The sequence below is a fragment of the Chelonia mydas genome, chromosome 23, assembly GCF_015237465.2.
Source record: "Chelonia mydas isolate rCheMyd1 chromosome 23, rCheMyd1.pri.v2, whole genome shotgun sequence".
Taxonomy (NCBI): Eukaryota; Metazoa; Chordata; order Testudines; family Cheloniidae; genus Chelonia; species Chelonia mydas.
The window spans coordinates 17,709,476-17,722,757 of record NC_051263.2 but is presented as its reverse complement, the minus strand read 5'-3'; the positions used below and the strand labels follow the sequence as shown (position 1 = coordinate 17,722,757).

At 49.4% G+C, this 13,282-nt stretch overlaps 3 protein-coding genes across 3 annotated transcripts; 2 read left to right on the top strand and 1 right to left on the bottom strand.

The window, feature by feature from the left end:
• Window positions 1-5,898: 5,898 nt before the first annotated feature.
• On the bottom strand, window positions 5,899-6,745 carry LOC102939543 (histone H2A type 2-C). Its single transcript, XM_007070110.4, has one exon. It carries the CDS (start codon window positions 6,686-6,688, stop codon window positions 6,299-6,301), a length of 390 nt encoding a protein of 129 aa, XP_007070172.1. The 5' UTR covers window positions 6,689-6,745; the 3' UTR covers window positions 5,899-6,298.
• Window positions 6,746-7,037: 292 nt separating this feature from the next.
• On the top strand, window positions 7,038-8,105 carry LOC102939324 (histone H2B 8). The gene has a single exon (XM_007070109.4). It carries the CDS (start codon window positions 7,081-7,083, stop codon window positions 7,459-7,461), a length of 381 nt encoding a protein of 126 aa, XP_007070171.1. The 5' UTR covers window positions 7,038-7,080; the 3' UTR covers window positions 7,462-8,105.
• A 1,610-nt stretch (window positions 8,106-9,715) lies between these two features.
• Window positions 9,716-10,228, top strand: LOC119564894 (histone H4). Its single transcript, XM_037888340.2, has one exon. The coding sequence runs from the start codon at window positions 9,754-9,756 to the stop codon at window positions 10,063-10,065; it is 312 nt and encodes a 103-aa protein (XP_037744268.1). The 5' UTR covers window positions 9,716-9,753; the 3' UTR covers window positions 10,066-10,228.
• The last annotated feature ends 3,054 nt before the right edge of the window (window positions 10,229-13,282 follow it).

Here is a 13,282-nt window from a genome sequence, read left to right as displayed (position 1 = left end):
ATTAGAGAAACAGATCAGAACTTTCTAAGGATAGCTGTTAAGGAAACAGAAAAGGAGTACTTGTGGCACCTTAGAGACAAACTTATTTGTTAGCTTATGCTCAAATTTGTTAGTCTCTAAGGTGCCACAAATATTCCTTTTCTTTTTGCAGATACAGATGGCTGCTATTCTGAAACCTGTTAAGGAAACAGTGTATTCAATATATTTCTCCCTCTATGTGACTGGAGCAGTGTTAATCAGCTTAAACACTATGTTCCATTTTATATTTAGTTGTGACACTCTGCAAGTACATTTTCCAGACCTGAAGAGCTTTGAAATCTTGTCTCTCTCACCGAGAAAAAATGATTTCTTGATTGTTTGTATTTTTTCTGGAGTCGGGTCCTTCTCTCTAGAGAGACAAGATGAGTCAGTTAATAGAACTGAGTCTCAGCAAATATATTACCTTGTTTCAAGAGCATTTTTATAAAATAGAAATATTCCTTTTTCCATTTTATCAAATTTAAGGCGTTTAAAGACATTCAGCAACATTCTGGATGGTATCCATTTCTTCCCAAATTATCAATTCAGTGGTTTAAATTAATTGATTATAATTTTTCAAATAAAAACATCTTTAACATTTCTATGCTGAGGGATAGATTACTGGTCGCTGGAGAAAAAAAAATTAATAGAGGGGATTGCAACTCATAGACCTATAGGAAATGACACTAAAATGTTTCAAAGGGATAAAAGAGCAGAGAAAACCTGGAGACATTTGAGATGGTGAATGTGCAGACTGGAGTGATGAAGGAATGAATGTTAATGAAAACATTTTGAATTTAGCTACAGGTGGAAACTATATTCTTCATTCGCTCTTGAAAGAGTCTGAGTTGAAAGAGCTTTAATCAGTGCTTTTTCCACTACGTTCCATTGTTAATTTCTTTTAACCTGAGCTCGTTTTATTCTTGAACAGATGAGATCAATGAGCCGCGGAGCAGGGCTGGCGCCAAAAAGCAAATTTTTTGAATTTGAAGTTAAGAGCTGGCTAATGATTGGCCAGAGTTCGCTGTGCGGTGCCTCATTGGTGGGAGCGAAGGTGCATCATATTATAGGGCGGGAGAGGTGGAAGTGGGTTCGGCCGTCTCATCTCTCAGTTCTCAATTTGGTCGGGACCCACCCACGCTAACTCTGCTCTGTACCCCTCCTACCCTTCCCCCCCAACACACTGCAAAACAACACGCTTTTTCTTATATCCCTGGTCTGCACGCTTTCCCCAGCTGTGTAAGGCAGCTTTTGATGTTACAACAGTAAATGGAGAACCTTTCAAGGGAGCAAGTTCCCCCTCTTACTCTGTTTAGAGTAATAGTTTTTCCTTACTACGTAGGGAATCAATTATTTGTTGTCAAGGTCCAGACTCCAGAGACAATAATACAAAAATAACAGTAGTGATATGTAAATAAGATTTCAGTTTGTTCAAAGGTGTCTGTCGGTCTGGATTTGACCCGCTGTCCTCTGCTTTATTGCGTGCTTAGGTTTCTCAGATCCCCACATCTAGAGTCTAAGGTAGGCCTCTCTTGTTTTCCATAGCATAAGCTGATATAATAGGAGCTTTTGAATATTTGCATATGTTCCTATTTTCCAGGAGATTGTACCCTGTCATCTCTCTCAGCAATAATTAACGCTAGTCTTTCAAATGCTTAACTCTGTGGCTCAGGTATCTTATTGTACAGAGCGTCCTGACTGGCTGTATCCAGCTGATTCATTATTATTTAACCCTGTTATTGTAGTAGTGCCTAAGGGTTGTCTCCACAATGCTACCAGCTGCACAAATATAAAATAAATGATAATCTCTCAGGCAGTTACAGTAAGAGACTAGTTTCTGAGATTCAAGGGGCAGAAGAGACCATTGTGGTCTGAATTCTAGTGTAACAGAAGCCAGAGGCCTTTCCCAAAAATCCTGTTTGAACTAGGGCACAGCATTTAGTAGAAAATCATCCCATCTTGATTTTTAAATTGCCAGTGCTAGAGCCTCCACTATAACCCTTGGTAAACTGTCCCAATGATTAACTACCTTCACGGTTCTAGATAAAAAAAACAGGAGGACTTGTGGCACCTTAGAGACTAACCAATTTATTTGAGCGTAAGCTTTCGTGGGCTACAGCTCACTTCATCAGATGCATTCAGTGGAAAATACAGTGGGGAGATTTATATACATAGAGAACATGAAACAATGGGTGTTACCATACACACTGTAACAAGAGTGATCACTTAAGGTGAACTATTACCAGCAGGAGGGGGGGTGGGGAACCTTTTGTAGTGATAATCAAGGTGGGCCATTTCCAGCAGTTGACAAGAAGGGCTGAGGAACAATGGGGGGTGGGGGGAAATAAACATGGGGAAATAGTTTTACTTTGTGTAATGACCCATCCACTCCCAGTCTCTATTCAAGCCTAAGTTAATTGTATCCAATTTGCAAATTAATTCCAATTCAGCAGTCTCTCGCTGGAGTCTGTTTTTGAAGTTTTTTTGTTGAAGAATTGCAACTTTTAGGTCTGTAATCAAGTGACCAGAGAGCTTGAAGTGTTCTCCGACTGGTTTTTGAATGTTATAATTCTTGACGTCTGATTTGTGTCCATTTATTCTTTTACGTAGATACTGTCCAGTTTGGCCAATGTACATGGCAGAGGGGCATTGCTGGCACATGATGGCATAGATCACATTGGTGGATGTGCAGGTGAACGAGCCTCTGATAGTGTGGCTGATGTGATTAGGCCCTGTGATGGTGTCCCTTGAATAGATATGTGCACACAGTTGGCAACGGGCTTTGTTGCAAGGATAGATTTGTTCTAGATGTACGCCTTATTTCCAGTCTAAATTCATCGAGCATAAATTCCAGTTACTGGATCTTGTTAGAGCTTTGTCTGCTAGAGTGAAGAGCCCATTATCAAATATTTGCTCCCCATGTAGGTACGTATAGAGCATAGGGGATACAAGTCACCTGTTAATCTTTGTTAAACTAAGTAGATTGAGAGACTCAAGAAGCGCACTCAGGGGTGCTGGAACAAGGTGTATAGTGGGGGTGCTGAGAGCCATTGAAGCAAACTGTAAACTCTGTATCTAATGGAAACCACTTTAAGCTGGGAGGGGGTGGCTACACCCCCCGTCACCCTCAGTTCCAGCACCTATGCTCTAATACATTTTCTGATCTTTTAATCATGCTTGAGCTCTTCTCTGAACCCTCTCCAGTTTATCAACATCTTTCTTTAATCCTTTTCGGATCCAGAACTGGACACAGAATTCGAGCAGTGGTCACACCAGTGCCAAATAGAGAGGTAAAATAACCTCTCTACCCCTACTCGACGTTCCCGTTTATACATCCATAGATCATATTAGCGCCGTTGGCCACAGTGATGCACTAGTTTCAGAGTAACAGCCGTGTTAGTCTGTATTCGCAAAAAGAAAAGGAGTACTTGTGGCACCTTAGAGACTAACCAATTTATTTGAGCATAAGTTTTCGTGAGCTAAAGCTTATGCTCAAATAAATTGGTTAGTCTCTAAGGTGCCACAAGTACTCCTTTTCTTTTAGTGATGCACTGTGATCAGATGTTCAGCTAATATCCACCATGACACCCCCCCCAACCACTGTTAACATTGTGGCATCCCAGGATCGAGTCCCCCATTCTGTAAGTATGGCCTACATGCGTCGTTTACATGTGTCTGTATTAAAATGCGCATTGTTTGTTTCTACCTATGCACCAAGCAATCCAGAGTCCTGGCATCACCCCATACTCTGTATGGAGCCAGCCTGTCTAGGTGACTTCCTGGACTGGACCCTGTTGTTTAGGGTTAATCTGTCTGAGATGGGAATAACTTCTGACCTATTGTCTATGCCAAGGCCACTATGGGGTCTTCCCCTACCCACCTCCCCCCAGTTGGCTGCCTAGCACCAGGATCAGTTGGTCCTGATAATGGTCTGATCACGTTCACATGATAAATCTGGTTAGGCAAGAGCCGTTTGAAAGCACAATAGCACGAGTTCCACCTCACTCAAAGGGTTCCTCCTGTTTTTTTCTGTGCAACAGGGGCAGGCTAGAATTTAATAAGGTGACACGTGGGCCTCTGGTGCTAAAGGCAGGAGGTGTGGGTTCCCACTGTGTGGTAGGGGCTCTGTGCCTAGGGAGAGGCAGAGGCTCATTCCACGGTAAATAGAACAGGATTATGGGCTGAGCTGATGAAGGCCTTACACACAGCTCGATGGCAGTTGTCTGTCTGTAACATAATACAGTTGGAATCCTGCATCCAGTCAATTTCAAACATTCAGGAAATAGAAATAGTCCAGGCGTCAGTGATTAGAATAATTTTTTTTGGGGGGGGGGGGGGGGGGGAAGAAATCAGAAAGCCAAAACAGGGAAACCTTAAGCTCCTACCAATTCTTTAGCACAGGCCAAGCCTCAAGAATTTCTGCAATTGTCAGTAGATTAAACAACTGGTTGATAGTGTTCTTTAACCCCCTTCCAGTATAACCACACACACACACACCTCATCTTATTCCTGCTTTTCCTCCATAAAGCCTCCTGTTTTACACTGGCTGAGAGTTGCTCCAGTCCAGAAAACAGGGTTGCATTATTCCCTCTAGGAGTGGAGGCCCTGGGGGTCCAGAGCAAGTGGACTCCTTGACGGGACCCATGGTGAGAGACAGGCCTGCTAAGGCTCAGAGAGGTGCTGTTCCAGGAGCCGGAGGGGCTTAACCCCCAAGAAGGGCTGTCGCACTGAAGGGGGTTCCCCCAGGGACCGCACAGGAGTAAGACTGGGCACGACCTGAGAGTCCGTTGACACCTCTCAATTAACATGTTGACACGGCTATGCCAAATGACTTCTCTCCCACACAACAAGAATAGTGTGTGGGGGCGGGGAGGCATGGGGAGAATGCACAGCCCCTGGCCTGGGAGGAGTGAATGGAGGACCCTTGTAGTGGGAAAGGAGGAAATGTGGCACGCAGGAGCCCTCACATGAGAAGGAAGGAAGGAGGTAACAGGCATTCACTCAGGGCTCCTGCGAGGGGAAGGAGGAATGGGGACACACAGAACTTGTGCCAAAGAAGGGAGATTGGAAGGCTCTGATATAGGGGAAAAGGGGCATGCTCCCCAAACCCCATGCTGGAGCTGGGGTGTACTTCATTATGGGGCAACATTTCCATAAAGCATTTCAGTGTGGCCGAGAAGAGAGAGGCTCTTCCCCTCCTCTGTGTTTTCTCCATATAAACAAACATACGTCATACAAAGGAAATATTTCACTCAACACAACCTATGGAACTCATTGCCAGGGGATGTTGTGAAGGCCAAAACTAGAACAGGGCTCAGAAAATTAGATAAATTCATGGAGGATAAGTCCATCCGCTGGCTATTAGCCAAGAGGGTTAGGGATGCAACCCTGAGTATCCCTACCCCTCTGACTACCCAAGACTGGGAGTGGGCAAGGGATGGATCAATTGCCTGTTCTGTTGATTCCCTCGGAAATGCTAGTCACCAGCTACTATTGAAAGATGGGATACTGGGCTAGACAGACCATTAGTCTGAAGCAGTATGGTCATTCTTGTTGTCAATTTCCAGGTTTAGATTTTAATCTGAGACTCATTGCAATGAGACACACCCAATTTATTTCACATATGGTCACAGTAGCATGGTCTCAGTTTGTGAATAAAATTATAAACTGAACCATCAACTTTGTGGCTGCTGCATGAAAGCAGGAAAACCGGGGTAGATTTTGCAAATCAATATCCTCCCTCTCAGCGTAGAGCTGTTATTCATCTCCATCCTGCTCTGAGCCAGAACAGAGTCTGTGAAAGATGCACTTGCACAAAAGCAGAAACAGGATTAATCCTTGCATCTGCACTCACATCCCAAATACAGAACAGAACCATCATTTCATCCAAACCACTTTATTCTTATTTTTCCTTAAATATCTGTGAGATAAGAAAGAAAAAGTAAGGCAGTAACTTCACTGCAAAAATCAAGTACAGATCATTCTCCATTTTAGCTGATATATGGATGTTAATGCATTTCACTCCAAACCCCTTAGAAATGAGATTGCTCTTTTAATAGAAAAAAAAATTTTGACACCAAACCTCAGCTCTCTGGTAACACTCCAGAAGCATAGCAAACTACCTGCAATCCTTTGGAGACCTGTTCACAAACCGATACTTACACTTCCTTTGCTTTCTCATCTTTTGTATCATTTTCCAAGATTAACAGCTCTTTTTGAACTCGTGGGTGGCTCTTAAAAGAGCCTTTGGGTTCAGTTAATTCGAATACTAACAGCCTTCTTACTTGCCCTTAGCTTTGTGGCTCTCGGTTTTCTTGGGCAGCAGCACCGCCTGGATGTTGGGCAGGACCCCACCCTGGGCAATGGTGACTTTGCCCAGCAGCTTGTTCAACTCCTCGTCGTTGCGGATGGCCAGCTGCAAGTGGCGGGGGATGATGCGGGTTTTCTTGTTGTCCCGGGCCGCGTTGCCAGCCAGCTCCAAGATTTCAGCAGTCAGATACTCCAGCACCGCGGCCATGTAAACGGGAGCGCCGGCGCCCACACGCTCCGCATAGTTCCCCTTGCGCAAGAGCCGATGCACACGGCCCACGGGAAACTGCAGCCCCGCACGAGAAGAGCGAGACTTGGCCTTAGCCCGAGCTTTGCCTCCCTGCTTTCCACGTCCGGACATTGCGACACTGCACAAAACCACAACCCCTTCTAACACCTACCTACACACTTTGCCATCGAACACTTGAAATTATGCGGGCCCTGCCTTTTATAGCCTCGGGCAGATGAGCCGCGCGACATCTGATTGGCTCTGCCTGTATCACCCAATGAAAAAGCGACTTCTCCACCTAGCCAATGGAAAGAGAAGATGCTGTGGCTATCCAATAAGAAGTGCAAGAAATTAGAGTCTGCGTTCTTTGCTGCTGGGTATGCCGCGGGGTTGACGTCTTACTTGCTATCAACCAATAGGAAAGCAAAAATTAGGCTACCTCATTTACATAGGGGCGCTATAAAGAAAGGGCCACCGGGGCGGCGTGTAATATTGCGTTTTGTACGTTCCTTGCAGTCTTCAGGATGCCTGAGCCAGCGAAGTCCGCTCCCGCGCCCAAGAAGGGCTCCAAGAAAGCGGTGACCAAGACCCAGAAAAAAGGGGACAAGAAGCGGCGCAAGACCAGGAAGGAGAGTTACTCCATCTATGTCTACAAGGTGCTGAAGCAGGTTCACCCCGACACCGGCATCTCCTCCAAGGCCATGGGCATCATGAATTCCTTCGTCAACGACATCTTCGAGCGCATTGCTGGGGAGGCGTCCCGCCTGGCGCATTATAACAAGCGCTCCACCATCACCTCCCGGGAGATCCAAACCGCCGTGCGCCTGCTGCTGCCCGGGGAGCTGGCCAAACACGCCGTGTCTGAGGGCACTAAAGCTGTGACCAAGTACACCAGCTCCAAGTAAGCAGGGGCTGTGCACTCTCCGGGAAGTCTGACACCTAAAACCCAAAGGCTCTTTTAAGAGCCACCCACTTTCTCAATGAGAGCTTCAGTCACTGTTTCATTAGCAGAAAATAGCTAAAACGCACAATCCCTTAAAACATGCCTTGGCTATGTAAGGTAAATGTTAATTACTTTCCTTGAGCTTAACACCTAGTAAAGTGCATCGTGTAAGCGGATCTGGGGTAAACCTAGCTAATAAGGGGCTTTTAATTCTGTGAATATACAAAGTACTTTTCTCTTAGCTACTTAGAATATGCATTGGTTAAATACATGTAGCTTGTAGTACGAGCAAACTCTGAACAGGAACTGCAAAACCCTCAGTCCTGGCCGACACGCGTTTCTTACTAAGCAAGCGAGGGTGAATGAGCACGGAAAGGACACACAAAGAAAAGGAGGACTTGTGGCACCTTAGAGACTAACCAATTTATTTGAGCATGAGTTTTCGTGAGCTACAGCTCACTGCATCGGATGCATACAGAGGTCTTCACATTTCACACAGCTGCGGAAGAGCTCCCATCTTTATTCCTTTCATGCCTGAAACCCAGTGTGTTGTATGGATGGTCGTTCATAGACCAAATAAACCCGTTTTTTTGTTTTAATACCAGACTTACCGGGGTAGGCTGAATTAATTCTATCCTAAACCAACTTCTCTCTGCTTCCCTTGGACGGGGAAGAGCTGTTCATTTTCCTGTCTCCTCAGATGGTTTATTTCCCAGATGGTTGTTAATCTCCATTAAATCTGCCTTTCTAAAGCCGGATTTGAGGGCTAGGGGAACCCGGAGCCTGGAAGGGGAGCAGCTGGTTTGCCTTTCGTACAAAAACGGCGCCAAAACTGGACCGGGGGAGGGAGGGAAATCTCCAGTTTGCGACTGTGGCAGCTCCGGTCCGCGTAGGGAACTTCAACCCTGTCCGCCCCAAAGAAGCCGCTCACCCCAACGGAGAGAAATATCAGCGAGAAGGCCAATCTTTGTGACCTCAGTCTGACCAGCCCCAACTGTTCAAAAAGCCGGAGTCACCTCAGAGCACGGGATGGGCTTTAAAATCATGTAAAAATAAGAGAATGTTTGTTTGTCTTCAGCTTTTTGAGCCTTGCGGGTGCAGGGGAGGTGGGGCGTCACATTTTGAGGCTTCCTAGGGTCGTCAATGACTATTAGCCAGGAGGGGCAGGGATGGGGGCCCGAGCCTCTGTTTGCCAGAAGCTGGGAAGGGGCGGCAGGGGATGGATCACTTGGTGATTCCCTGGTCTGTTCATTCCCTCTGGGACACTGGACACGAGGTTAGAAGGACATTTGGTCTGAGCCATTCTGGCCCTTCTTTATATTCCTCCACACGCACAAAAGCTACAAACTTATTTTTTCTTTAAGAATGAAGGCTGAAATCATCCCATTGTCCCCTTGACGGCTGGGCTGGGCTGGGCTGGGCAGGGGGGCTGACAGGAACTTGGGGAGGGGGGGGCTTTAAGGAAAACAATAATAACCAGACTCATGACAAAAGACTCATGAGAGCTGGCAACACTGTGTAAAAACCTCTCAAGGCGGGAGCCTGAATTTCCACCTTTGATTCCCGCAAAACCCCCGAGTCTGGAGTCGCCCCAGGACGAGGGACAAAGCACCAGTAAAATGCCCGGTTTCTAATGCACCAATAACAAAGCGTTTGAAAGCAGGAAATCGATCACCCCCCTCCTCGGGAGGCGCAGGGAGAGAAATCGGGGAGCGATTTGTGCATTGTGTAGTCCAACTGTGAGCTGGGGCCCCGGGGAGCTGACCTGCAGGAGCCTCTCTGGGGAAGGAAATTAAATTGTTTTTTATTTCCAAGTGTGCAATGGGTAAATATTCAAAAGCGGGGGGTCTCCACAGCCACTGAAGTGCGGGGGGTGCAGGGATGGTGGCTCACCGGCTTTGGGTGCTGGTCAGTGAGAAATAAACCTCCCCGTCCCCTACAGCGTTTGGGGGGGGGGGGGGCATGAAGGGGCTTTGCCTCCCAACCCTGTTTGCCGCTTCTCGCTGTGCCACGCTCGAGCGCCAAACTCCCCTTTTTGAATTTAAAATTACCCGCGGTGTTCTGATTGGCTGAGAGGCGAAGGCCGCCGTCTCTCATTGGTGAGAGCCGGAAGCGTCCTTCTGTCAGGGCGAGGGGAGGGAGACGCAAGGGGTGACTGCGCTTCTCACTCAGGTCGGACTCTGTGCTATATAAACCCCCGCAGGCCGCCAATTCTTTTGCACAGTAGTGGTGATATTCGCTGCGTGTTTTCAAGATGTCTGGACGTGGAAAGGGCGGTAAGGGGCTGGGGAAAGGTGGTGCTAAGAGGCATCGCAAAGTGCTGCGGGATAACATCCAGGGCATTACGAAGCCTGCGATCCGCCGTTTGGCTCGCCGCGGCGGGGTGAAGCGCATCTCGGGGCTGATCTACGAGGAGACCCGCGGGGTGCTGAAGGTTTTCCTGGAGAATGTGATCCGGGACGCGGTGACTTACACCGAGCACGCCAAGCGGAAGACGGTGACCGCCATGGATGTGGTGTACGCTCTGAAACGCCAGGGGCGCACCCTGTACGGCTTCGGAGGCTGAGTCGGCTCTTAACCCCAAAAACTCATTTAACTTTTCTAAGGTCCTTTTAAGGGCCACCCACCGGTGCACGGAAAGAGCTGGGTTTGCTCAGACTGGGCAGGGGGGAGTGTTGTGGGGTTTCTGTGTAAATTACAGGTTTGGCTGGCTAAATAGGTTTCTTAAATACTGCAAATCCAGTGCACAATTAATGCTTTATTGCTACTTCCCCAGGAGTCTCTTCCGGTGTGCTTTTGCGCCTCTTATTTGCTATTCACAGTTCTCTCCAGTAGTTCACTCTGTCCTTGCAAATATTAGTCCCATATGCTACCCAGAGATGCACATTCTGCTGACTGGGATATGCTACCCTGTTCCCGTGCAGCGGGAATCTGTCCCCTCTAGGACCTGGTCCAGCCACTGATGCTGCAGCTGCACCTAGCTTCCTGCGCACTCCGTGGGTCAGTTCCTGCCAGACCCAGGAAATTCAGACTTTGCGTCTGGTTACATTTGTGCTGCTATGAAACCTCTCAAAGCAGCTGGTGAGGGGTTGTTTTGCTCCAGCACCCAGGAGCTTTGGCTGCACCCAGATCTCCCTTGGCTTTTCCAAACTCCCACCTGAGCTGCTGGGGGTGGCTGCCAGGCTCTGCTCCAACCCCTCGCTCCCCTGGTTCCTCCACCAGGCACTGGGGGGAGCTCCCATGTCCCTGGGGGCCCAGGAAGGTGGCTGAACGGCCTGGTGCAATGGAGGGGAGTTTGAAACACGTGGAAGCATAGCACAGTGGGGAAGGGCTGGGTTCCCTGGTGAGCCCCTGGCAGTACAGGCTCCCAAGGGTGAGGTTTGCATGCAACAAGCACCATTCTGGCACCCCCTTGTTGCCTCCATCCCTAAAACTGGGCACCCAAATTCTCAGTAGAACTCGGGGCCAGGGGGCCAGGAGCCCAGAACTCCTAAGGCCTGCCTAGGTGAGTCCTGGGGTTGGGCGGCGGGGGGGTGCCAATGGCTGACACATGACAGCATCAAAAGTGCCCGTTGACCTGTAGGGTTGTTAGCGTGTTCATGATTCAAATCCACGTTAAACTTGAAGCTGGCCTGGCCTGATTAAAAACATGACCCACCACTTCCCAGTGAAACAGAAAACTTTATTGGGGGGGCAGGAGGGATGAAAAACCAAGTGCAGCATGAGGAGAAATCGGGAGCCAGAAACAGCTTCCCTCCTTGGGACCAAATCATGTCACCGGACATCAAGGAGCGTTTAACAGAGACCTGCCCATCATTGTGCCTTTTGATACAATACGGATTTCTATCAAATACTCAAGGCCCCAGCAGAGGGTCATTTTCCACAAGTACCTACAGGCAGCTGGCTGGGGGGGGCGTTGCAAAGACACAGAGGGGGGGAAAACAAAGCACTGTCCGAAATGCATTGTTTTTGTCATTGGCAGCATGTTGAAGCAGCCAGAAAGGAACCGTGGGAGTTTATCAGCGGCAACGCCTGCGTGAGGAACTGTCCTTTCGGAAGAATGGGACCAGTTCACAGACTCAGGTTGGCCCCTGCCTCTAGGGTCGAGCCTGGCCCTGTCTTCATCGGCCCCCCTGCAGCACTATCGGGCGAATCCTCTGCTAGCACCGGACCCCTTATGCAACCTGCCGGCTGCACTGGGACACCGGCTGCCACCCACATTTAAAGCCCACTGTCACCCAGCTTTGCACAGGCCCTCTCTAATGTACACGGTGCTAAAAATCTGGCCGCAGCTGGCAGCCCAGGGCTCCTGATGTGACTACCGCAGAAGGGAACAGGCTTGCAAACCGCCCCCCGCCCCCTCCCACACACACACTAGAGACGGGGTTGACATGGGGAACAGTCATGGAGCAGGGTGATGTATCAGGGACCGAGAGCGAGGGAGGGAAAAACGAGCTGCCAAGCAGGAAGATGAGATGCTCCTAGAACAAGCTGCTGAATGTAGAAAATCAGGGAACAAGGGAGGAGGTGAAATAAGCAGCCCCAGTCCCTAAATACTACTACACCCCTGGACCAGCCCCCCTCTCCCCAAATAGCAGCTCTTACCCAGAACACCCCTGACCAGCCAGCCGGGGGACCCAGTGCGGCTATGTCTACACTACAGCTTAGGTGGGTGTAACAAGTCGCTCAGGGATGCGGAAAAGCCACACACCCACACCCCGAACGCCGTAAGGTACACCGACCCAAGCGCCGGTGTGGACCTCCCCAAGCTTCTCCCACTGACCCAGCTACCACCGCTCGTCGGGGGGCGGATTAATTAAGAGCTCTCTCCCGCCGTCGGCTTCGAGCAGCTCCTGAAAATGGGCCCTGACTCTGTCCGCTGGGCAAAAGGGGTGAGACGAAGCGAGCAAGACAGCGTGCAAAGAGGCGCAAGCAAAAGACGGGGCCTGGCGAGGAGAGAAAAAAGAAACAGCAGCACAGAATTCACGTCCCCCGCAGATTTTCTTTTCCCCGCCCCGTAGAATAATCGATTCTGCCGGGGAGGCGCGACAAGGCCAACGTGCCCCCTCCCTCGCCGCAGCTGCTGCTCCAGCCCCTGGTGAGCGAAAGGTGTCACTGCAGAGCCTCCCCGGCAGAATGGGTTATTCTACGGGGCAGGGGAAGGAAAGTCCGCGGGGGACGTGAATTCTGCGCTTATGTTTTTGTGAAGAAGCCAGGGGGAACAACCCTCCCGCTTTCAAAGGGAGCCAGGAGCGAGACAGAGAGAGAGAGAAGCGAGCACAGCAAGGCAGGACGAGCAAAAGGGCCGAGCAAGCGAGCAAAAGAGGAAGAGCACAACAGGAGAAACCGAGCGAGCGAGCATGCAGGGGGCAGGTAAGCAAAGGGGCCAGCAAGATAGGGCGCAACAGTAGAGCAAGAGAGAAAGACAGAGCAGCGGGGGGAGCAAACCGGAGCAGAGACAGAGAGAGAGCCAGGCAAGGGCGAGGCAAGTAAAGAGCGAGCGGAGGAGAGCGAGCGGCAAGCAGGGGAAGAGAGCGCAGCAAGCAGAGGCGAGCGAGTGAGTGCGTTGCTGGGTGCACAAAGGGGCCAGCATGCGAGAGCGAACGAGAGCGGGCTGCCGGGCAAGCAAACAGCAGCACCGAAGACAGAGAGGGAAACGCCAGGCCGGCAAAGGCGTGAGGCCAGGGGTCAGTAAAAGTGGAGCAGGGGCAAGAGAGAGAACGTGGCAGGACGAGCAAACGAGTGAGCGCATCTGAGCAGCCTGGCAAGCGAAGGGGAGAGCA

Excerpts from the sequence above, each read along its gene's own strand:
- LOC102939324 (XM_007070109.4), top strand. The coding sequence starts at position 7,081 with ATGCCTGAGCCAGCGAAGTCCGCTCCCGCGCCCAAGAAGGGCTCCAAG.
- LOC102939543 (XM_007070110.4), bottom strand. The coding sequence starts at position 6,688 with ATGTCCGGACGTGGAAAGCAGGGAGGCAAAGCTCGGGCTAAGGCCAAG.
- LOC119564894 (XM_037888340.2), top strand. The coding sequence starts at position 9,754 with ATGTCTGGACGTGGAAAGGGCGGTAAGGGGCTGGGGAAAGGTGGTGCT.